General features: G+C 42.3%; 1 protein-coding gene across 1 annotated transcript; it reads right to left on the bottom strand.

Annotated features, from left to right (window-relative positions):
* Positions 1-5,754: 5,754 nt before the first annotated feature.
* On the bottom strand, positions 5,755-17,718 carry LOC115386886 (ubiquitin-conjugating enzyme E2 Q2-like). The gene is made up of 13 exons (XM_030089346.1): positions 17,074-17,718; positions 16,591-16,695; positions 15,187-15,309; positions 14,826-14,879; positions 14,421-14,561; positions 13,735-13,819; positions 13,243-13,303; positions 13,073-13,163; positions 12,906-12,964; positions 12,764-12,812; positions 12,513-12,608; positions 11,284-11,350; positions 5,755-9,060 (listed from the first exon to the last, which is right to left on the bottom strand). Exons 1-13 carry the CDS (start codon positions 17,230-17,232, stop codon positions 9,029-9,031), a joined length of 1,122 nt encoding a protein of 373 aa, XP_029945206.1. The 5' UTR covers positions 17,233-17,718; the 3' UTR covers positions 5,755-9,028.
* Positions 17,719-23,220: the final 5,502 nt, after the last annotated feature.

Below are 23,220 nucleotides of genomic sequence, written 5' to 3'. Positions count from 1 at the left end.
GCAAACCTGTCATCTGTGACTGCTGACGTGAATTCAGATATTCTCCGCCAAGGACAGACCCTCTGGCAACAGGAAGGAAGAAACAGAGCTGGACGGACGAGTGAACAGATAGATAGATAGATAGATAGATAGATAGATAGATAGATAGATAGATAGATAAGGGGTCCACATCTGTCTCGCCTCTCTCCAGATGCTCTGCTGTACCACAGAACCGCAGTGGGACTGTTTCTTTGCTCAGAGACACACGTGCCATTAAGGCAGCGTTTTTCCCGTGTTTCTCAATTTACTCTAACAAGACTCACACAGGCCGCTATAAAAGAGTTTTCTTACCTATTAATACCAGGAAGCACCTGCTGTCTGCGCGAGCATCTGCTGCGGTTCCAGTGCTGCTCACACTGTTTAAAGCATCTTCAGGACGCTGACCGGAGGAGGCGGCAGGAACAGATTACTTTAATTAAATGAATCTGGGGGGAAAGAGGACTGCAGGCTCTTGCAGTTACTAACATACTAATGAGGCTGGAAGCTGCAGGGTTTTCTCATCGAAAGAGGAGACTTCTAACACCAAAATGCATGGTATAATGTGGAGACTTTCCACTAACACAATCATGTTTAGAGATGAGATCAAGAATAAAAAAAAAACAACAATAGCTTGTTTCTTTTTAATGGCTATAAATTGGAAGAAAATACTTCTCTTACCACATAAGGTTGGAGTTATAAATAAGCACATGCGCCATTAAAAGACTGAACTTTCTAAAGTCAAAGTAGCAGAATCAATGCACACATTAAAAACTACAAAATGTCCCATCATGTCAAGCCGTACATGTCGCAGCTATAGGAAATAATTAGTGTACATTCAGTGGTCATTCATTGTTTCAAGTTCAGTATTGATCTTGAGATTGATGGGAGAAAGGTTTTCCGTCACATGTCTCACATTTAGTGCATCAACCCATCAATTGTGTTGATGCACTGAATGAGTGAGTTAGAACCCAGTTAATGTTATGTTGCAAGTCATCACACGCGCCAGTGGAGGGAAAATAACTTTGGGTGGTGTCCTGAGTAGCTGAGATAGCTCTGGCTCATAAGTATCCACGGCCAACCGGAGGCGATTATACTGTCCAGAGTCCAACAGGAGGGAGGAGAGGTCAGTGCCAGGGTAACAAGCTGGATTTTAACAGTGGACCACTCAAATTTCCATTTGTGGCCCCCCACCTTGAATGAAATAATTTGTAAATGGCAAAAGTTACCATTATTAATACCAAGAAATTTAGAAAATGTAAAGCAGGTGATAAAATGAGCAAAGTTTCTTAAGAGCAGCATTAAATTAGCTTTATACGAGCTTATACGTAGCTTCACGCATTCTTCAATTTTTGTATATTTAAACAGTTACATGTGTGCATTTGACCTGTTTCCCCTTCTTTGCTTCCACCTCCTCTGCGATCTGGAGGTTTTTAATACAGCATGATGATGAGTTGTGTTGCAGGAATCAGTTCAAAGCAAACGATGACCCATAACGTCTGGCTATGCAGCTGAACAGTCAAACTTTGTAGGCGTGTCCTCAGATCCTTCTCATGGCAGATGGTCTGGAGAGGGGGAACTTTCCTAGAAACTTTCAATTTCTCAAAGAATATTAACCTGGGAAGTCCATCGGGTGCTGTTTGATGGACCACCGTGAAAGAATGATTCTGTAGGGTCTCACAAAGCTGCTTCAGCCTGTTCTGTCTTTGTGTGTAAATCTAGATGAAAAAAGTGCTCATTGACTTCGCAGCTTCGTTAACGATGCTTCAGAGATTGAGCCTTTAATCAGAGACTTGAATCCAGGGTTACGAACCACAGGTTGGCAACTGACAGCATATCATGAGGAAGTGTTGAACCCCTGGTTTCCTGCTTCACTCTATTAGCTACTTGTAAAATAATATGTTTTTGATGGCACAATTTAAACAGTCTTTTGAACAACTATTTCACAAATTCAGAGACTCAAATCTGGTTTACACAAACAGTATAACTCAAAACACTGATTCTCAAACTGTGGTAGTTTTACCATCAGTGGTATATGAGCTCCCTCTAGCGCACAGGTGTCAAACTGCAGCCCTCGAGGGCCGGTGGCCTGCATGTTTGAGATGTTTCTCTGTTTCTCTGCTTCAGCAAACCTCAATCTCATGTTGAGAAAAAGCCCAGTAGAGAGCTCTCATTGGAATCAGCTGTGTTTCTTCTGGTAAGACCTAAAACATGCAGGACGTCGGCCCTCGAGGACCGGAGGAGGAGGAGGAGCGTCATATGAATTCCATTTGAAAAATATCTAAAATCACAAAAATAAAGAAGAGTTTCAGAATAAAAACTGGTCAATAAACAATCTTCATACTGAGACTAAGCATGCCTCCTTTCTTTAAAATAAGAATCATCAAACTGTCCACAGCAGACCAGGTTGGATTCTGCTCCTCTATGTTCAGACTGGTCACAGTGTTGATAGAGCTCAACATTTGACCAGGTGGCACACGATGTAAAAGGTTTAGGAATAGCTGAGTTTGATGGTGAGATTGTTCAGTGCATCAGTGTAGCGTCTAGTCTGCCCTCATTTCATCTAGGGAGAAGTAGCAGGTGTACAGACGGAGCAGGAAACACAGCAGTGACTCATCTCTTGGCATCATTTTAGAAAATCCAGTCCTCAGTCGCACCATCAACACCACCTACTGAACCAAGACATGTAACTCCATCTCATCATAATAAACACACTTTTTTCCTCAACTGGGGGTCGGTCTAATGTTTCCTTTCCTTTCTTTCTGCATAACAGATAGGCTGAGGTAAGGCATCGTTGCCTTAGGACAAAGCCAACACATATTATCAGCTTGGTCTGCAGACTGAAGACAGGGTTAGCTAAACTCTGTCTCTCAGCACCAGAACAAACATCGATCTTCTTCATCTTCTCAGCAGAGTTGAGGACTGCTGAAGTCTTTCCCAGTTGACACTAGATGAAAAGTGGGATGCGTCTGGACAGGCTGTCAGTTCACCACAGAACTAACACAGAGAGATAAATAATGTGTTTCACAAACAGCTTCTGTAAACTGCCTGCCGAATCGGAGCCAGTTAAATCAACAGGAATCAAATTTTATGCATCAAATAAACACGGCTGAGTCGGTTTTCACCCGTCTTGTCATTTATCAGTAATCCAGCATCTGGGTCCTCGCACTGGTTGGTGGAGGGAGAAGGATTGGAAAGGCAGAAGGCTAAATTTGGCACGGCTCCTCTGACACTTCCAATCTGACTCTGGGCTTACATTTCACTACGTTACTGATGGGAGGCAAAGCAGTGAAAGCCAAGCTCTGATGGACGCAGCCGTTAAGCTGCAGGCCATCAATCAGCTCAAGCTGATTTCGAATGCGGCCCACCGCGGCCCTGCGCACTGGTTCAGGGTGAACACGTTAAAGTTTGCTATTCCCCGCTGTCTCGGCGCGGGCACTTCCAAGTTAATCACCCGGATCCCTGCCTGCTTCCTCCGGGTCAGAGCCTTGTCGCTCTGCTGGCAGCGCTGTGTCCGAGGCTGAGAGCGGGATAATGAGACCTGCTCCTCTCCAGCTGGAAAATAAAATCCACGTATAAACAAGAAAAGTTGCTTCAATAATGTCCCAATTAGCCTTATGCAGGCAAGCCCCAGGCCCGTGTTGCTCGCTCCTCTTCTCCACTATTTATTCACTAATGTGCTACCAGTCTGTCATATCATGAAAAACGACGGCCTGACTCTTGGTAGGAGTGTTTTCTAATTTGTATAACTATCTGGGCTGCAACAGCACCATCGACCACGCTCGCTCAATAGGTCACCGTGTTATCAACTGCAGCTCTCCTCCTCATGCTGCCTCGTATGGATTCATTCAGCTATTTATCCCAAATCTGACAATCTGAGAGAGCAGAGCCCAACAGCCCGACCACAGCTGACGCGCACGAGCTTCCTTTCAGCAGGTGTCTTTACGCTCACGGACATGACCTTTTCACTCCTTAACTCAACCTTGAAGGGAATGGTCTGAAGGGATGGCGAGTGGCATAATGAAGCGCCAAGTGCAGACTGATGAGGCGCCGCTATGAGGTGAAGCTGCGGTGCTCCAATACCATCTAGTGGTGGCGCCGCGCATGCACACAGTCTGGGGACAAAGGGAAGGAAATCTATCGGCAGAAACACGAGAGGAGTCAGTCTGTTTGTCTGAAGCGGCGCAGCGCCTGCTCCTGTTTTAACTCTGTGGAAAGACGCTGGAATCATACACGTATGCCATTCATCGACAGTTTTCTTCACAGAAACCTTTAAAAATGTTAAACCAAAAAACAGAGTTACCCCCATTCAACCCAAAAGGTGCCTGTGCTGCTGGGAGAATTATGTTGACTGTAACAGATGATAGATTATGGATGCACACATCATTTTATGTGATGACAGTCTGGATAAAGGTCGTTCTAAGGTCGCTGTTTCAGGCTGAACAAACCGGAGCTGGCACATTCACCTCAAAAGTGATACGTTACTCTGCAATTACCAAACACTGGTGAACATTACCACCTGCTGGAAGATCTAAGAAACACATACAAACATCTCCTCTGGACAGAAACGCCTGCAAAATCAGAATTATGTTCATATGAAAAAAATACTGTATATTAGAACCTCTTGATCAGCTTTACTCCTTATGTGTGCATAAGTGTGACTCTAAAATATATCAACCAATTAGCTGAGCTGTTACACCCATTCATCTTTCGTCAAATAGGACTGACAATGAAACAAAAAGTGAAAAATGTGTCAAAGTATTACTCAAGTATTAGTGAGTGCATGGTTTGCTATTTTTCTCATATCTCTTAGCTTTCAGCTTTGACTTAAAACTCCTCAATCCAGTTTCAGTTGCAGAGCATCTCTGATGTTTTTTTTCTTTTCTTATCAATTTCCTGTTTATGTCAGAGAAAGGATGCATCCTGGCAGCAGTATGAAAGTTTTATTAACACTAAATATCTGGGCTGTATCAGCAGTTCTTCAAGAGATTTCCTGGCTGTTTTGTTGTAGTTTCTCATTGTCAGTTTCTTTATATTTGAAGGAACTAACAAGGTAATGCAATTTTTATACACATCTCTTCAAAGAGACATCCCATGCAGAATGTGTCGCTTTTCTGAATCCGCTGTAACACTCTGTCGGGTTTGTTTGTACCGTTGTGACTGTTTCAATGGACCATTTTTAAAATATCTGTCTCTTGTAACTAGACAGAAGTCACATTAAATTTATTATTCTGTAATGTATGAAATCTGCATTTCAAATTATCAGTCTTTTCCTATCTTTTGCAGTTAGCTTTCCAGCTATCTGCTCAAGAAATCAGTCTGAATTGTTGAAAGTGTGCACAATCAGGCCACAGTGTGTAAAGCCTTTACAAACTCCAAATGACAATAATGAAACTGTGGAAAGCAAAAAATAATTACTCAAATACATCGTCTAAAATGACTAAGTGACCGTACCATAAAAAAAAAACTTGTCTCTATGTTTATAACTTTGCTGCAGAAGTGAACTTTTGACAGTTTGATCAATGGTTTTGAGCCTTTCACGGCAATAAATCCTAAGTCAACTTCAAACTCGGTATTTCTGGTTCTTTCAGTTCCCCATGTTATTCAACATGTGAACACTAAAATGCATATTTGTAGCCACATCTCAAGATTTCAGATCAGCACAGCAAGTCAAACAAACAGAAAATCATAAATAATCGGTGAGCTTCAAAACAAGACACCAACAAAAAAAACCCAAAATATTTCATAAAATTATTTATTCATAAACTTGATGCAAGTTTACAAATTACTTTACATGGTCAAAATCACCCTTGCAATGGAAAAAAAAAACTGAAAATAAAAAGAAAAGAAACCAAACCAAAGCATGCTAACAGTGCATAACTTTATAACCCGGCCACCGCAGTTAATGAAGCAAGGTAAAGAACCCAGAGTCGGGCCGGTTCAGGCCTCGGACCCATGTGTCACTTGTCAAAGCTGAGAAGGTTTCTGTTAGTCAGACGTGTGTTGGTTTTCAGAGAAGCCGTTATTCTTCACACAACAGACTCAAGCACACAGTTACTCCAAAGATCAGGCTTGCTCTGTCTGCGATTGCAGTTGTTCTGATGGCACTGGAATCTGAAGGGGAATCCGCTTCTCGACAGTAACCCAAGGATGTCTGCGTTAAGTCCTCAGAGTATCTGGCCTGGTTTGACTAAAAACGGCCATCGGGTGGAAGTGATCCTGCTATGCGTGTCGGAAGCCGCGAGTAAACGAGCCGCGGGAACAAAGTGAATGTATTGCCGCCGCTCTGACCGCCGAAACCAACTGCTCTTTGTCTATCGTTACTTGGGGAATCAAAAAAAAAAATACCCACTGATACACCGACATGCAAAAAACAGCAATATCAAAGAGACGAGGGGCAAGACTTCTTCTGAAACCCCCGTCGAGCGCAGGATAATCTGAGGGCTGCAGCAAATCTCTCATCCACACATCCGATTCCAAATCCTGCTCATCAACACCAATAACAGAAATGAGCGTGTGCACATTCAACACACTGCAGCTCCTAAGAGTAGAAGGGGTTGGGGGGGGGGGGGGGGGGGGGAAGCATCATTTTAAAATGGCCTGGGAAGAAGAGGGGGGAAAAAAAAGCCTGACAAATTCAATCTTGCATTTTCTGATGATATTCTGAAGCAATCCTTTGCAAAGTCGAGTGTGTGCAGTATGTATTCCTGAGTTTGCTTCTGCAGGGGTGGGCTCGACGATGTGACCAGAATGAAGTGATTAGCACATTACCACAACAGCTAACAACCATGCCAATGATCTGCAGTAATGCTCAGATTCTGCCCGGGGCGGGGGGGGGGAGTGGGTGAAACGAGGGGGAAGGGTCGCTCAGGTTTCAAACAAAGACTGGAAGGAGCCGGTTTACACTTCCTAGCCGTCTTTACCTGTTGTGGCTGAGGTTAGTATCACTGAGGAGAGTTCAAACAGAACAAAAAGCAAAAGAGGAATGACTGGATGAGATAGCATAACTAAGCTTTCTACGCTGGTTATCAGGACAATATACTCAAAACAATGCAAGTAACCACACAACAGAACACCCACAACAAACATGTAACTGCATTAATTGGAATGCTCCACACAGTTTTCTGCATATTATTCACATTACATCAAAGCCTCGGCACGCTGACGGGGTACAGCGCCGCTGAGAGTGGTCATGAATAGTAACCAGAGAGGTGGTAGATGGGAAGAGCTGGGGTCCCTCCTGTGGTAAGATCTGAACAAATATTTATCAAAACTCAACAGATATTCCGGAAAACGGAACGGACTCCAGTCGATCTTCCCAGGTGTGAAGCAAAAGGTATAACGGTCAACACTATTGCTGTGAATTTCTAACTCTTGGCTGTGTTCTGAAAACAGCCAGCGAGGTCGAGGAAAAGTCAGGAGTAAAAGGTCACTTTCTCTTTTGTTTTGTGTTTTTCCCACAGACTTCAGAATTGGCAAAGCGATCGGGATGTGAACCAGTTAGGGGAACTAAGCAGGCGGCTATGCCGCTCAGACTAATCTTCTTCGTCTCGGCGACATTGTGTCTTCACTGCATAGCCTTACTGAGGTTCATCTGGTTTGAGTGATCCGATATGACTAGCCAAACCTCCGGTGTGCCAGAAACTGTCTGCCATGATGGTTACCGCCATCGTGATGAAGAAGTGCCATTAAAATGAAGGGGAATGGTGTCGGCACTGTTGCCATTAACATAGGGATTATATAAAATCAATATTAGAAAAAAAAAAAGAGGATAAAAAGAACAAAACCGCAGTAGTCATTAAGCTTACATAAGAACATGGTGTACTTTTGTTTCCCTCTGCAAGAGCATCCATGAAGCAACTTGTTCTTATTCTAAATGAGTCTTGAGAAGTTGCAGTGCCCCTGCAGTTAATAGTCAAGGGTATATAGTAATACAGTCTCTGCCCAGCCAAAGATCCAGACAAGATTACATTATAAACAATTAAATCCTTTTGCAGAAATACAAATTTACATGTTTACACGAGGAGTTAAAATCAACTACATTACAGTGTGATCCAATCCAAACTCGGCCCTGGTTCGCCTGCTCCTGTTTCCTATGTTGCCACGCGGTCCGGCTGCTGGTTGCGGTGACGCCAGAGGTCTTCCCTCGGCGGGACGGTCCTCTCCACGGAGGCGCTGTCACACCGAGGCAGCAAAAAGTCTCGTCTTCTCTCCCCACCCACCTTCGGGGCTCCGAGCTTTTAAAAAAGACGAGCGGTTTTAAAAGCACAGTAGCCTCAGAAGCTTGTTATTCCACGGGAAGAGAGGGAGGGTCTTGGCATATAAAGATAATACATGAGCACAATATTAGAGAGTCCGTCCGCCGCCATTCAAAAGTCCTTCCCCTCCTGCTTCTGCGTCGTACAGGCAGGCGGGCGGGGCAGGGGGGGAGGGGGATGTTGCATGCCCATCCTCAGATCCAGTCTGTGGCCAGAAAGGCAAGAGTTTGTCAACTGGGGCGTCGGACTGCCACTGCTGGAGGAATAAAGCCATGCTGCACCTTTCCACTCACAGCCAGCAATCATCGTGGCATGCTCAACGCCAAAAACCAAAGGGTGACATGGAGCGATACTCAGTCCACTGACTTCCTGGAGTACGGGAATGAATGTCTCAATGCGGGGAGGGTGGGAGGGACAGGGGATGCGTTAGACAACAGATGTATGAAACGATAAATAGCGTAACGCAGGCTGGTAGGGAGCCGCCCTCGTGACTCGCTGATGAGTTTGGATGTAAATCTCAGGTGGTGGAGGTGAGTGTGGCTGTGTTTATGTGCAAGGTTCTGTTTTTTGTTTTTGTGTTTTTTTTTTTTTTGGGGGGGGGGGGGTCACTAACTGAGGAATTTGGTTTTTTGGAGTTCAAACTGTCATGTAAGGGATTAAATAGTCTGCAAGATAAAAACAATATTGGTCACAGGGAAAAGAGAAAAAAAAATCTAAGACATGTGGTCCCACTGCAGGAAAGGCAAGAGTCTGTATTAACCGTCCTCCTTCGGGGGTGTGTACCAGCCTGGGAAGAAAAACAAGAAAACAAACGAGACAATGAGTTCAGAATGATAAAAAAAGCCACTGACACAGTGAAAACATCACTTAATGGCTTGTATTAGCAACCTTGACTACGTCTGCTTAGTGGAAGAAATAAAAACGAGCTGCAAGCATTAAGTGGTTCTACATTTAATGCTTGAGAATTTATTCATTTTAACCTGTAAAATTAAGTCAAAATGCGGTGTGCCGTTTCCCCCAAAGGTGAATGACACAGGGAAATTTGCATAAATGGCATCCACCCTTGATCAAACTCCAGATGGAGCTTTAAAATGGAAATGATCAACATTGTAAACTGCACACTAAGACTTGACAATGACTATTAATATTTAATCCAGCTGTTATGCATGTGAGCAGCTGAATATCAATGAGGATTCAGTCACGGGACATTTACTTCAATAAACAAGAAGCTGCGCTCTGTAGACAACACACTGCTCAACACTGGACCACATCACACTAATGTCAGCACAAACCAAAGACTGATCCATCTCAAACATTACATAGAGTCCTGAAATAAAGGTGGAGATCATCATTTATCTGACTAACATTCATCAAGCTACATGTGAGGAACAGCTGCAGTGTGTCTGGTTGATCACAGAGATTAGCCTCATGTCAGCTTCGGCAATACTGACCTTCAATTACAAAAGCATGATGAAAACACCGAGCGTGTGCGTTCTGCTACATGAGGTCACCCTGTCAACATCCAGCCACTTACACACCTTCATGTGAATTCACACGAGGATTACGAAGCCCTGCGTCAAAACCCGCCTTTCATTAACTGACCCAACCTGAAGGCCATTCTGGTTTAGGGAGGTTCAGATATAGAAATGATCTGCAGCTTCGCCGTGTTTAAATTTTAGTTCTACATTACAGCAACAAGTGGCCTGACATGCAAGTTGTAGTGTTTCTAATGTTTGTAGCATTCCCATGTGAATGGTGATTGTTTTCAGGAGGGAAAATGATGCAGTTCTCAGCGAATCGCTCCTGTGTAAACAAAGTCTCAATCCTCTTCCCTAAATCCAGCCAAACTCAAACGCATGAAGGCAAAAGACAAGATGCTGATCAGAAACATGTAGGATGTGTCTTCCACTGGGTAATCATGAGGATAAAATATGCTCAGAAAAGAGTCTGTAAACCCTGGGAGTCTGGTTTGTCTGTCTGTTATCGCTCGATGCTTCAAGTGGAACAACGGACAACCAAAAGAAGACGTTAAGGAGGCTATCAGAGCCGATATAGCATCTGTCAAAGAACAGAAGAACTGCTGTATCGCTCCAAAGTTATTTACTTTGAATCAGTGACATCTTTATACTTCTCGATCACAGTTTCGGCCCACTGACACATTTCAAGTGAAAACAGATCATTTCTGCATTTTCATTAAAAAATAAATAAATAAAAATAAATAGTGTTTGCACTGAAACAAATTTAAAATGATGTCTGTTTCCGGGGAAATGGTGAAAATACTGACAATGTAGTCTTTATGTTGGGCCACTGGTGTGTGTTTTTTTTTTTTGCAATACACCAAAATGTCAAATACGGCATGTACACAGACAATCATTTGGACAGAAGACAAGTTTGGAAAAGCTGTTATTTGGGGTAACTCTCCTCCCTAAATCAACCAAGTCCCAGGAGCATGTGGACTGGGAGTCATGACACTTGTGAAGCCGCCATCATTGCTGTTGTCCGTCTGCCGCTCTGAAGGACTATTCACTACAGTTGTGGTGTGCATGCGCAGCAGCAGCATCTCAGAAAAGTGGGTTTGTTTCCTGTTTACACCAAGAAAGATGAAGTGTTTTCAAAAACAAGCTCCACCTTGGGAGCCAATTTCAAAAAGTTGTGTTTTCAGTTACTCAGACCACCGTTGTCATGTAAACCCAAAACGCAATCAGAGTTTTCTGTTTTCCCTTAGAAATGCTGTCACGTAAAGAGGGCCTTTGAGTGGGAGTTCAACCTATAGTACATTCTAAAGAGTTTATCTCATCAGTTTTCATCAACGTATCGAACATAAATCACAATTAGACCCATGATGCTCACTGAAGATAATCATAATCCCAACATAATATATTGCTGATGTCTGCATACACCACAGCTTCAGCTCAGATAAGTCATCTGTTTCGATGGATCGGAGGGATTACGTTTCAGTAAACAAGGTCAGAAATGCCTGCTGTATGAAACTGGAGACGAAAACACTCACCGTTCTTTTCATGGATCTGAACCAGGGATTTGTAGGACTGCTGTGCTCTGGCAAGATTGTATTGGTTCTGCATGAAAACATGAAAATCCAGTCAACCTCAGAACGTGCACTGGGTGTAAATGACTGAGCAAAACAGGAAACAGTAATGGTAGCTGTTTACTGTCAGAGATGGGAGGGGAAAAAAAAGATAGTCTTGATAGTCTCTGACAAAAATAACAGTACATTATAATAAACACATTTTATGATTGTTTAACCCCACGGGAACTTCACCAGCACACATAATGTGGCTCTGTACAGCTCCAGCATGGACTGACATGTGATTCTGGACATATAAAAGGGTCCCATCATAGTGTGACAGCATTTATAGTTGACTGCAATGGGGCTGGTTTACAAAAGTACCTCAATTACCATAATACAGTCCACCATAATAAAAACCTGACTATGCTTTATTACAGCTGAACTACTTCATTGCTCTTAAGAACTCGACTCAAGCACATTCCAAAAACAAGGTGAAAGGTCAAAGAGTTGGTCAATTACTTCCGAGAAGACAGGTTTCATACAACAGCACCCAGAAGCAGCAGATTCAGTACGTCAAGTATCATTTTAATGGGATGACTGCAGTCAATCAACAAAACATTAATGTTAGTCTACCCAATATGGGGTCAGCTTAAAACAACTGCTGTTTTCTGATATCACAATCAAATACAGCTGTGAGAGTGTATAGGTGGTAGGCAGTTAGCCTTGTGGATCAAGAATCAGAGTTAAAAAATCTAATTCTGCACATGAGCACAAACATCGATCTGCAGCATGTTTTACCCAAAGAACACAAACTGTGGCATGAAGTGCAAAAAACACCGAGTTCGCTCAACAGTGCAGCTTGTGCCGGTTGTGAAAACAAGACGTGAAGTGCTCTCAGGTCAAGTGACAAAACCAGGTCGAGGCAGGTTATGACACCGACATGTGTGGACTTACTCACACAGACGGCCGACACGCGTTCATCTCAAGTCAGTGTGAATCTGAGTGTCACAGCACGTCAGCATTCAAATATACCACGGTTATCTGTGCATCTAGAAAGCTGAACGTCTGACAGAATCACAGAACACACAGACGACTGCAGACACTGGCGGAGCGCAACAAGCCGCCGCCGTCAGCGAGGTCAATGTGGTCGACATCATTTATTATGTGTGGCCAGCATTAGATCAGATCCAAAATGAAAACCTCTCACTTACTTTATTGGCTCCAAACTGCACTCTGGCTTTTCCTTTGACTAAAGTGGCATTGATCTGCATGATGACAGACTCAATGGAATAGGCACTGCTCCAACCCTGCAATCAGGACACCCCGTGTCAATAAGAGAAGGTTTCAAGACTCCACACACATGCAAAGGAAGAAGACAGTTGTGTAACCGATCCAAAGATAACATCCACCATCATTCCAGTCAAATCCCCTTCCTGGGATCAGGAGACTCGTCCTGCTATACCTGTTTGGTGAGAAGCTCCATGCACAGGGCGCCTCCTCCAAGAACATAACTAAAGTAAAGAGGGGGAAGAGACACCAGTCAGTTTTCTCAACCTGCAACACATTTTTCAAACTTAACCAAAAAAAAAACAAAAAAAACTCACCCTCCAGAAAGCACAGGGGAAACTACTCGGACAAACGGTGGATCAAAAGGGAAATTATCCTGCAGAGGCGACATGCAAAAAAAAAAAAAAAAAAAAGGTTTCATTCAGACTTCAAAGGCTCCCGGATCGTTTTCCATTTTTATTAATGCAAAATCAATTTTACTCACTTTATATGAGAAGTTAAGTAAAATGTAATCCATCCCTTCCTTTTCCTTCAGGACTTGTAAATCACTGTGTAAAGGGCTATCCGGATCCACCCTGTTGGTCATTTAATCACGCAATGAGTCCGTGTTTGCTCTGCCCAACACTGATGCAGATCATTTGTGGAGTTACTTACGTCCTTAGCTTGACGTGCCACTCGTACAGACTGTCATTGACCAGCTCCACTGAATAGATGCCTGCAAAGGAAAATGATTTAATCAGAGTGCTCACACAACTTCCAGTGCAAGGTCTTGCACCGACGGTAATGATTTAATCTCTCTTTTCTATCTCCAAACTGAACGGTACTGAAGTGACACAAAACATGAGATTCATGTGAGAAGGTATATCTGGTCAGCTGCCTCCGCAACCAATAACTGGCAAGGCCGATGTGTTTCTCCAACATAATGACTCCATTAATTCATCTATTCAAGAAAGTGTTTCCGTCTGTTTATCGCCACAAGTAAAAAAGAAGAGAAGTTTGAAGGGAGCAGAGAACCTGTAGTGATTATCACCACTCTCACACGAGGCTGACATCAAGGACAAAGCGAAGCACCTTCAGCACAACATATCTGAAGCTTGTCAGTGTTATCAATCTTTTCTAGACAAAATATCTGCGTGGAGAGCATACCTGTCTTATAACTCTGAGACCTGTAGATCTCTCTCAGCTCCTTCATCAGGCGGTCAGAAGCTTGAACTGAACCAGACACAGCTCCCTGCAACACACACATCAAAAAACACAACAAAGACAGAACACAGAGCCATGAAACACAGTGAAGGGTTAAATCTGTCAAACGCAGTTACACTGACATCAACATCAAAGGCAGATTACCATCAGACCAACTTCAATATTTATATCAGTACAGCCCTCGACAGCAGGTTTCACTGATCCTCAAAATATAGATTTTTATCAAAAAGTGAAGTAACTGCATGAAAAGCCTGTGATATTAGTTGCATTCTTACAAAGAAAGAATTGTGGCTGACATATTTCAGACTAAGACAGCTGCGATGTAAAGCCATTGAACTGGATGATGAGCAGCCTCAGTGTCTTTTTTTTCCCCAAAAGAAAAACAAATCTATTCTCAGGTTTATGGCGCCTTGAAGGGCGCACACGCCGAGAAACCTGAACACGTGCAGCAGTCTGCACATTTAGAGGCGAGTCACCAAGGACTGTCACATTTATGAATTAAAATCACTGTCTCTTTCAATAGCTTTGATTCGTCACTCATACAGATAAAGACTACTGACAAGAATAATGAATGGAAACTTCAACGCCATTGATCGAATGGCATTGAGCAGCGATGAATAAACACTCACATTCAAGTGGTCCTGTCTCTGGTTCTTTCGGATCTTCTCCAGGATTGCAAGATTCTCCTTTTCGATCCCGTCATCCTCTGACTTCTTTCCATCCACAGGCTCCTCCTCTTTCATCTCATAGTGGTCCAGGTCCTCGATGTCCTGATGATTTCACATGTTAAATAGGCTGGACGGCTCTCTAGCATACAAAAGCTTAAGGATCAAGGCTCGTTTAGCATGAAAGAAAAAATTCCTTGAGCAAAGTTCCTTCATAAAATTAAGTCAATGATGAAGAGCTTACACAAATACGATTACAATCTGTCAACACTATCAGAAAAAATAGTATTAACCACTTCCTATAGAAAATGTGATGCTGAGGTGTTGGAATGAAACTCATGCCTTCACAGAATAAACTTGACAACTTACTTCTCCCATCTCTTCCTCCTCCTCTTCTTCAGACGTGACCTCCTCTGTCCCGTGCTGCTCTCACACAAACACACACAAAGTATATTCTCCATCACCGTTTTACTGACCATGAACACAGAGAGAGCCTATTGATCAGCAGAGACACCAGCTGTATAAATCACAGAGGCTCTCTATAAAGTAGCCTGCTGTTATAGAACTTCACTGAAGTGAAGGGTCAAAGTACGTGATAAACCATCCTGATTTAAAAATAAAAAGCATGACATGTTTATTCCAAGTAGTGGTGAGTGTCTTTTCTTTATCATGCCTGTTAAAAAAGAAAAAGAAAAAAAAACTATGAGGAGTATGAATGAGGCAGACTCGCCTTTCTGTCTTGTCCCACAGGGCCTGCAGGCAAGGGCTGATCCAGCATTTCCACATCAGGATGTTGGGGAAGGTTGTACAGCCGACAAAGGTCGCAAATGAGTTTCTTCAACTGCTGCAAAAGCTACCAAACACACATCCAAAGAGGAGGGGGGATTAATAACTCTGCCCACTGCGCAGATTAATGCTACACAGAGTTCAGTCTTTGTTTTTCTTCACAATTATTAACATTATCACCTCAAACATGCAGGAATTATTATTTTCTAACATTAGATGTTTCCTGAGTGCAGTCGCAGTGTTTTGTGATTATGTCCAAAGAGAGTGTCGGTCATACAAAAGCAGTGCAATCTCTGAGTGATTAAATGAAATATTCTAATTAATGTAGGACTTCAGAAAATTAAGATCAAAACAAAGAATTAACCTTCCTTGCAGTCAGGTGGGCTTAAAAATAGACGAGTGACACAGTCATAAAACTGCCACACAGTAATGTGTTCTGCTTTTGCAAATTTGATACGGTTCAAATATAGGGTAGCACTAAAACAGCTGTGCAATGGGAAAAAACTGAGTGAATGTCATCTACTCACAAAACGCAAGGTCTGTCCCTTATCTGAAACTACGTCAGCAATGTTCACTCTTAATCTGAATTTTGACAAAGTGAGGTGCAAACTAAAAAAAGATCTGTTCTTCTGGAACAGAAAACAATGTGCACCATGAATAAGCAGGTTAACTACCAGAGATTAGAAAACACCCTGGAAGTTTAAACCAATGATTCAATGACACATGGACATCTGACCTGCTAAAAACCTGCTGCCCAACATACTGATTACATTCCTTCAGTTCAAAGGAACGTCTTTGGAGTACATTCAAAATGTTGATACTAGAAATTCCTCATAAATAGTGGAACTCAACATGTGCACACTCCCTTAGTCTAGTATGCTGGTGCTGAAAGGACACACACGAGCATAAACACGGTGCACAATTATCTACCTCCATCTGATGAAAGCCAACACAGCAGGCTGGCTTTATGTTACAATAATTCAAGACCCAACAGCAGTGCTGAGAGACAGTCTGCTCAATACTTGTTTATCAAGCAATCCAATACATGACAGAGGAACCTTTGTTTTCATTGGTTCACAGCATTATAAAGTATTCAGGTGTGTCAGATGCAACATAAACTCAGACATACCCAAATATTTCAGATCATGCTGTAGATTACTGCAGATCGTTGCTTATATTCATCTGAGATTAACTACTGTGTCACTGGGCGCTCTTTCTTGGCTTACACGCCCTGAGCAAATGTGATGTGCTTGGAAAACGATCCTAAGGTAAATGAGTGGCAAAAACATCACTATTAGCAGATCTTTATAAAGCCTTTATTGACTTGAAAGGAAGTGAGGTTAATTACCAGGGTGCTGCCTTTTCTCACATCTTCCAACCTCTCGAGAACTTGAGCCAAGCTCGGGTCATCAGAGTCCACAAACCATATCGGCGGCGTTGATGGATAAGACTCCTTAAAAAATAACACAATCATGTCAGTCACATCGACTCATCTGACCCAGATTCCCGCGTGTCGCAGCATTAAACACTGACTGCGTAGAAAACGTAAAATCTGAGTTGACGACATTAGCATTCAGGGTGCATCGTTAGCTAAAGGCAAGGACTGCTTAGCGTGACAGTTTGTGTTATTGTACAGTTACACAACCCTCCACCTATATTGCGCATCTCTCACTGACACGGGTTAATAAAACGAGCCAGAAGCTGTCCTGTACAGCATCAAAGTGCCCAGTTGTGGATGTTAACAGCAACCTGGCTAGCAAGTTGCACGGCTAACTTTAGCCCGCTAGCGACTAACAAGGGAAGAGTCTAACTAGCTAAACCCCGCACTTACCGTTATGTTACAGTGGATAATTAGTAGCTTTTCTCCAGTTACATTAAACTGGCAGCTGAGTTCGTCGGGTTTCCAATCGATTATCCTGAACCGTTCGTGATTCGGATCAAAAATGGACTCCAAAAACTTCAGCTCGGCCTTCAGCCCCGACACCGACATCTTCCACGCATCTCCGGCCGGGCCGCTGGGGAGGGGGAGAAGTCGGGACTTAGCTTTCAGCTAGCTAAAGGAAACTGCTCAAATTCTAGTGGCGAAACTGCTGTTGAAAAGTGCTAAAAGGGCGACGGCCTGCTCCTGGTAGATTGGAGTGAAAACACACCAACGTCCGGTCAGATCTCAGCGCAGCCGGACTAGGTTGCTAACGGCGGAGCAGTTAGCTTTCAGTTAGCAAGTTAGCAGCTAGTCCGCTGTTGTTGTCTTTCCGTCTATTGTTGTTGTCTGCCTACGATCACAACATCTTAAGGCTCTCGCGGTGTCCCGTGGCCGTCTCCTCACAGCCCCACCGGACAGCTGTTTATTATTCACGGAGCCGGGGAATGACCGTCCAGCCTCCACGGTGTGACCTAATATCCCGCTCCGGGGACGGCGCTCTTCATCCCGGTAACTGTGGCTGGCCTCTGGTGGGGTTTAAAGATGGCGTGAAGCAGCCTCTCCGTTCCCGCAGAATCCCACAATCCAGCGCGCAGAAAACAAAGTTTAGGACCTCAGTCTGTAGAGTACAGCTTCAGTAACTTACATGGGAAAATCAACCCTCTGAACTTTGATTTTATGTCACTTATTAATCACTTTAAGCCCATTATGTGCACCACAGTTATCAACAGTTTCTTGAATGGCTGCATGGAAGTGAAGTGGTTCCTGACCTGTTTTCTTACACCACAGATATGCAAAGTCCATCACAAAAACAGACATTTTCTTCTGTTTATGCCAAATAAAATTCCTTTGGAAAATGTAACCATTTGTAGATTTTTCTCTCTCTTTTTCTAATGGGGTTTTCCACTTTAGCAATTTTTATAGGTCATTGCAGTCACTTTAGCACTGCTGCTGTAAGAGGAATAACTATGCTAGAAATTTATTTCTCCGGTTTTTTTTTAATTTTGTTTTTGTCTTCTTCAAAATGTTCTCTTTTTTTTCGTTGTTTTTTCTCCTTTCTTCTGACTCCCCTCCCCCCTTTTTTCTCTTCTTCCTTTCCTTTCTTTTCTTTAATCCCCTTTCTGAGGTGGCCCACAAGGGCCAAAGCCACACATGAAAAACCCAATGGAAGTGTAATTCAGTGTAATAATAATAATAATAATAATAATAATAATAATAATAAGCCTTTGTTTCTGGGTGACAATATTTTCTGAAGGACTATTTCGCTTCCAGGAGAGTTAAATGCAATGAAAGTAAAATGCTGGAGCTTGATTACTGTATCATGTCTATCTGTTTTCAGAAATCAGCAGTGTTGGTCACTATGTTGAAATTGTCATATGTATGTGCTCTGCCACTCCTGGATGCAGAGCCTGTTCTACCACCGCTGCTAACGTCTGCTGTGGCCTTTGAATTTGCATTGTGACTTTTGCTGTTGCATTGTTATTGATTCAGAGCACAAATTGCCATGAGACTGGGTTGTATATTGGCCCTTCTGGTTTGCTGTATTTTACACTTTTTCTGTCCTTTATAAATCCAACACAATGCATCTGAGGTCAGTCAATAAGTTTAAATTAGTTTCTGAATCTGGATAAAGCTGTACAGAACATGAGTCAGATTTTATAAAAAAACAAACAAAAAAAACCCAACTTTTTTTCTCTCTGCTCTGTTTGCGCTCATCATGATTTATCCACATTATTGTACATTGCCAACGAGATGCCATACGTCAAACTTTATCAACAATCAATTCAAAACTACTGTTTCCAATTAGGCTACAGAGCTGAAACGGTCATTGTTGCAATAAATATGCCTTATCCATCTACTCTCCACTTTGTAAAGTTCAGAATGATTATATGCTGGAGCTCATCTCAGTGGACAATAGGTGGAGGTAATTTAGAGTCTGCAATTAACCGTGAATTTATGTTTTGTTTAATTTTTTTCCACTGTAGGATGAAACAAGAGAAAGCCTGTGCACACACCCACAGGTAGAGCAGGCAACTGTCATACAGAAAGGCCCGAACAGGATACTGTTACCTAGTTCTCCATGGATGTGACCATCCATCCATAACTTCACACTGAAAGTGACGGTGCCCGTGAAGTTGGCTGCAGTCTTTAGCGGCTATAACCTAATGTGAAGGGAAGAGTACACAGTGGACCCCAGAGTCCATCCGAGCTCATGCAGAGAAAGATCACTCTCGTGCACATTCATACCACTGCACAATCTTCAGTCAATAGTTAACCTAGTCTTTGGATCGTGTAAGGGACATCATTTATTCATTCACAGAAGAGCCATGACACTCAACAAACAACTCTTGAGAAAAAAATGTGTTGAGATCACTCATCTGAAGAGGTCATTGCTTTGAAAAATGTCAGCAAGGAAGGAAGTTTTGCATTATAAGCTCAAGGATTAGTATGGCTCATTTTTGGATCTTTTTTTTTTTTTTCTTTAAAGAGGACACCAGATCATTATTTGATGTATCCTGACTGATTTCCACACCTCCAGTGTCTGTTTGTTCAGGGAAAACTCTGGTAATTTGTTCAGAGTTCATTTAATGACTTTGATGATTTTATTTCCATTCATCTATCTAGCCATCTGCACTCCATTTATCTTTTCTCAGCTTCATCCAGACGAGGCTTTCAACCTGCTTGACACTGGGCAAGAGTCCAGCAAGATCCTGGACTGTCCATCACAGGACATCTGATGATTTCATTTAGTTTCAATCCAAATTGTGCTTTTTATATTCTCTTTATCTTCTGAAAGCACTGACCCAAAGACATGTCTCCTGATTAGTTTGCATACAAAAAACTATCTGTGCTGTTTCAAAGACTTTCCTTCGAAACAGGTGCTAGTTATTTCCATCCATCTTATATCCGCTTTAGTTTTGCTGCAGTTGTTTTCAGCAGACTGTGGGTGAATGCGCTCACATTCACACAGTGATATGTTTTTAGACTGTGTGAGGAAACACACATGACAGAACTTTGAACTATTGGGTGAGTTTTGGAACCACTTCATCACTGTGGTCGACCTGCAGATTCCTCCTGCTCATGGTGGTCCCCAGTCTGCTCACACACTCATGTGGGACGACATCTTATGCCAACATGCTCCAGACAGATCACACATTAAGAATGAGCTCATTTGGAATTTCTTCCCATTTTGTGTATTTTAATGGCCGTGGTCCATCCGTCGGTCATAGCATCTAATCACCACTAGAGGGCACTCTTGTATCAACATTTTCACCATGAAGCATATGCAGTAATAACGCCCTCATTCTTGGAGAAGATCTCCAAAGTAGTAGTGGGTAAGCCACACTTTCCCATACATTTCATGATGGAAGAAGTGACTGCGCTGTGTTTCATGATCAGTAAAGAGAAGATTGTAATTTTTTTCGGAACAATTGAAACTTTCAGGTTTAAAGCCAGACATGTTGGACACTAGGAGTTCTTTCAGTCCCTAAATTGAATTAGTCTAAATAGATTTTTTTTTTCAGGGCGCACACTGGACTTTAAAAGCAAACTTTAAAAGCAATTTCCTTTGCGAGTAAGCCTGTTATCAGCAAAGCTTTTTTGCCCGGAATAGTGCAGTGCTGTCACCTCTAATCGAGCTATCGTAGGTCTCCCTTTCAGCAGGGGCAACCTTTCTTTTATTTGGCTTAACCTCAAGCAGCATTGTGTTTTAGACAGTGGAGGACACTGGTCACCTTTTCAATGGCTACCATGTCCATGCAGAGCTGCTTTGTGTTGGATTCAGTCCAACACAAAGCAGCTCTGGATTGAACAGAGGGATGTGAACGTGGCTGCTGTATGAGCGAGGTTGTGCTGATGTGTACTGATGAACCACATATTGATCTGCCATTTTTAAGGTCCATTAACTCAAATGGCAGTGGTGGTCCGCCCTACGGTCCGACTGCATGCAGGTCAGTGTTGATGTGCTTTGACCTGCAGGAGCGCACCCAAGGCACAAATCTAGAAAAACAGGTGTCTTTACTTTCCGGGCCACCTGCAGGGTTAATTTGTGAGTGAGATTGTTGGTTTTCCTTTTCAAGTTCACTCAGTGGAATATTGCAAATGGTGCAATAAACTCTCACAATCCACCTGAAGTCAGTGAGTGTGCAGCGAGGTCGTGGACTTTGTTAATGTAATGGTTCTTCAGGAAAGGTCAAGGTTCCAGTCTAGCAAACATTGTAATTCATTTTGAAGGTTTTGGGGCTGGAGGTGGTGCTGCCTAATCAACATGGGTGAGTGTAAAGAGCACAGTGTGTGGCTAGTGTTCTTTTTCATTCAGGCGCCTCTCTTTGGTCTTTTGTCTGGTTTTTTTGTCTGGTTATGAATGTATTTGTGGTTGTGAATGAATGAGTCAAGGTCACCATCACCTCTTTGCTTCTTCATATGTGCTCCTATACATCCCTTATGAATTAAACTGTTATATTCATTCTGTTATTCAGAAAAGTTTTGCACTGATATTGCAGTGATATATATCGGAGTATTCAATGGTCAAATTAGTCATTTCTGGGTGAATTCTAGATTACCTGATGTTTTGACAGACAGTATTTCCATTAATGTTTGTTCTCATCCATAAGAAATAATAATAATGAAAAACAATACCTCTTCTGGCACTTTTGAAATACCTTTTCACTTTTTCTTGATGTTGTACACTTTGTAATATCTTGTAAGTTTAGAAAGTTTGTACAGAAAAGCAATGGAACTTGTGTTTGGTTGATGATTGTAATAAAACATATTGGAAATAAATCCCATAACATTGGAAAGCCTGTTTTCAAATTAAGTAAGCACACATTTATCAGAAAGATGCTGTAGCCATGGGTAACAGAATATTGGTATAAAATTGGTAGAATATAGGTAATAGAATTATTGGGGGAAAAAAATATACAACTGAGCCTGATTACATTATCTGTTGCTACACATGCATCTGAGTATTTGAGTATTTGGGTTCAAATCTTTTCCACCAATAGCAACCAGCAGCTCTTCTGTACTATTTACTCTTGTTCATTATTGGAACAGTAATACATTCTTTTAACAAATAGCGACTTCACTGGTGTTTAATAGACCCATATACAGCCACAGCTTGACAGATCCTTGCCACGATGGCATTATTTAGCCTAAAATGGCATTATCTATCAACTAAGCCACATTCTGGATGTATTTTAAACCCCTGCTCTGTGGGTGAAGTGGAATCCTGTTGTTGCAGTTCAGGCCCAGACTGTTGAGATGTGGTTCCAGGCCACCGGTATCAGATCAAAATGACAGCAAATCAAAGCTGTTCGACTCTGGCAGAGAAGATCTTCCAATTAAAGCTGCAACCTGAACACTACTACTCATTACACTAAATGCATGTTTAATACACATGTGACACTATTCAAAATAAAAGACAAAATAATCAAGCATTGTAAAGGAATCAAATGTATTGCCAAGTAGCTCTGCAAGAATAAATTAATAACCAACCAATTGCAAATTTCCTTACTTTTTGTGTTTATATTTCCTAACACTGTTATACTGCAGTCCAAAAACTTTTTAAATAAAAATTTATTTTATAGAAAAAAAGGGAGAAAAAAATCATCATGCTGAGAAAGTCCAACTTCTACACCTGATATTTACCGCTGAGGAGTAATGTATTGAAGGATATGTTCTCTGGTGTCACACTTCCACCTGGTCTCATCACTTCATTTAACTGCCAGGCTGAAGACTACAGTTGCTGACCTTTGCTACCCAGGTTAGCTTTTCACTCACAGCTTAAATCAATGGCCTCCATTGTGATTGGTGGGTCATTACTCTGCATTGATCGCTTATTGAAGAGTCTTCTGTTGACAGCCTGTCCTCTGCTGTTAAGATGCCATGTTTTAGAAGACAAGAGTTGTATAACATCCCGCCAAATGCAATTAACGTCCCGTCTAAACATGATGCATCTGACGACGAGCTGCTACTGCCATGCTCTCAGATTAATTGCAATAAGATCTGTCCTTCAGCTAACTTTTAAAGTAGGTCAGTAGTTGCATTGGGGAAAAAAAA

The sequence above is a fragment of the Salarias fasciatus genome, chromosome 1 (assembly GCF_902148845.1).
Source record: "Salarias fasciatus chromosome 1, fSalaFa1.1, whole genome shotgun sequence".
In the NCBI taxonomy this organism is placed as follows: Eukaryota; Metazoa; Chordata; class Actinopteri; order Blenniiformes; family Blenniidae; genus Salarias; species Salarias fasciatus.
Note: the sequence above shows the minus strand (reverse complement) of the source record. Positions and strands in the feature narration are given on the sequence as shown.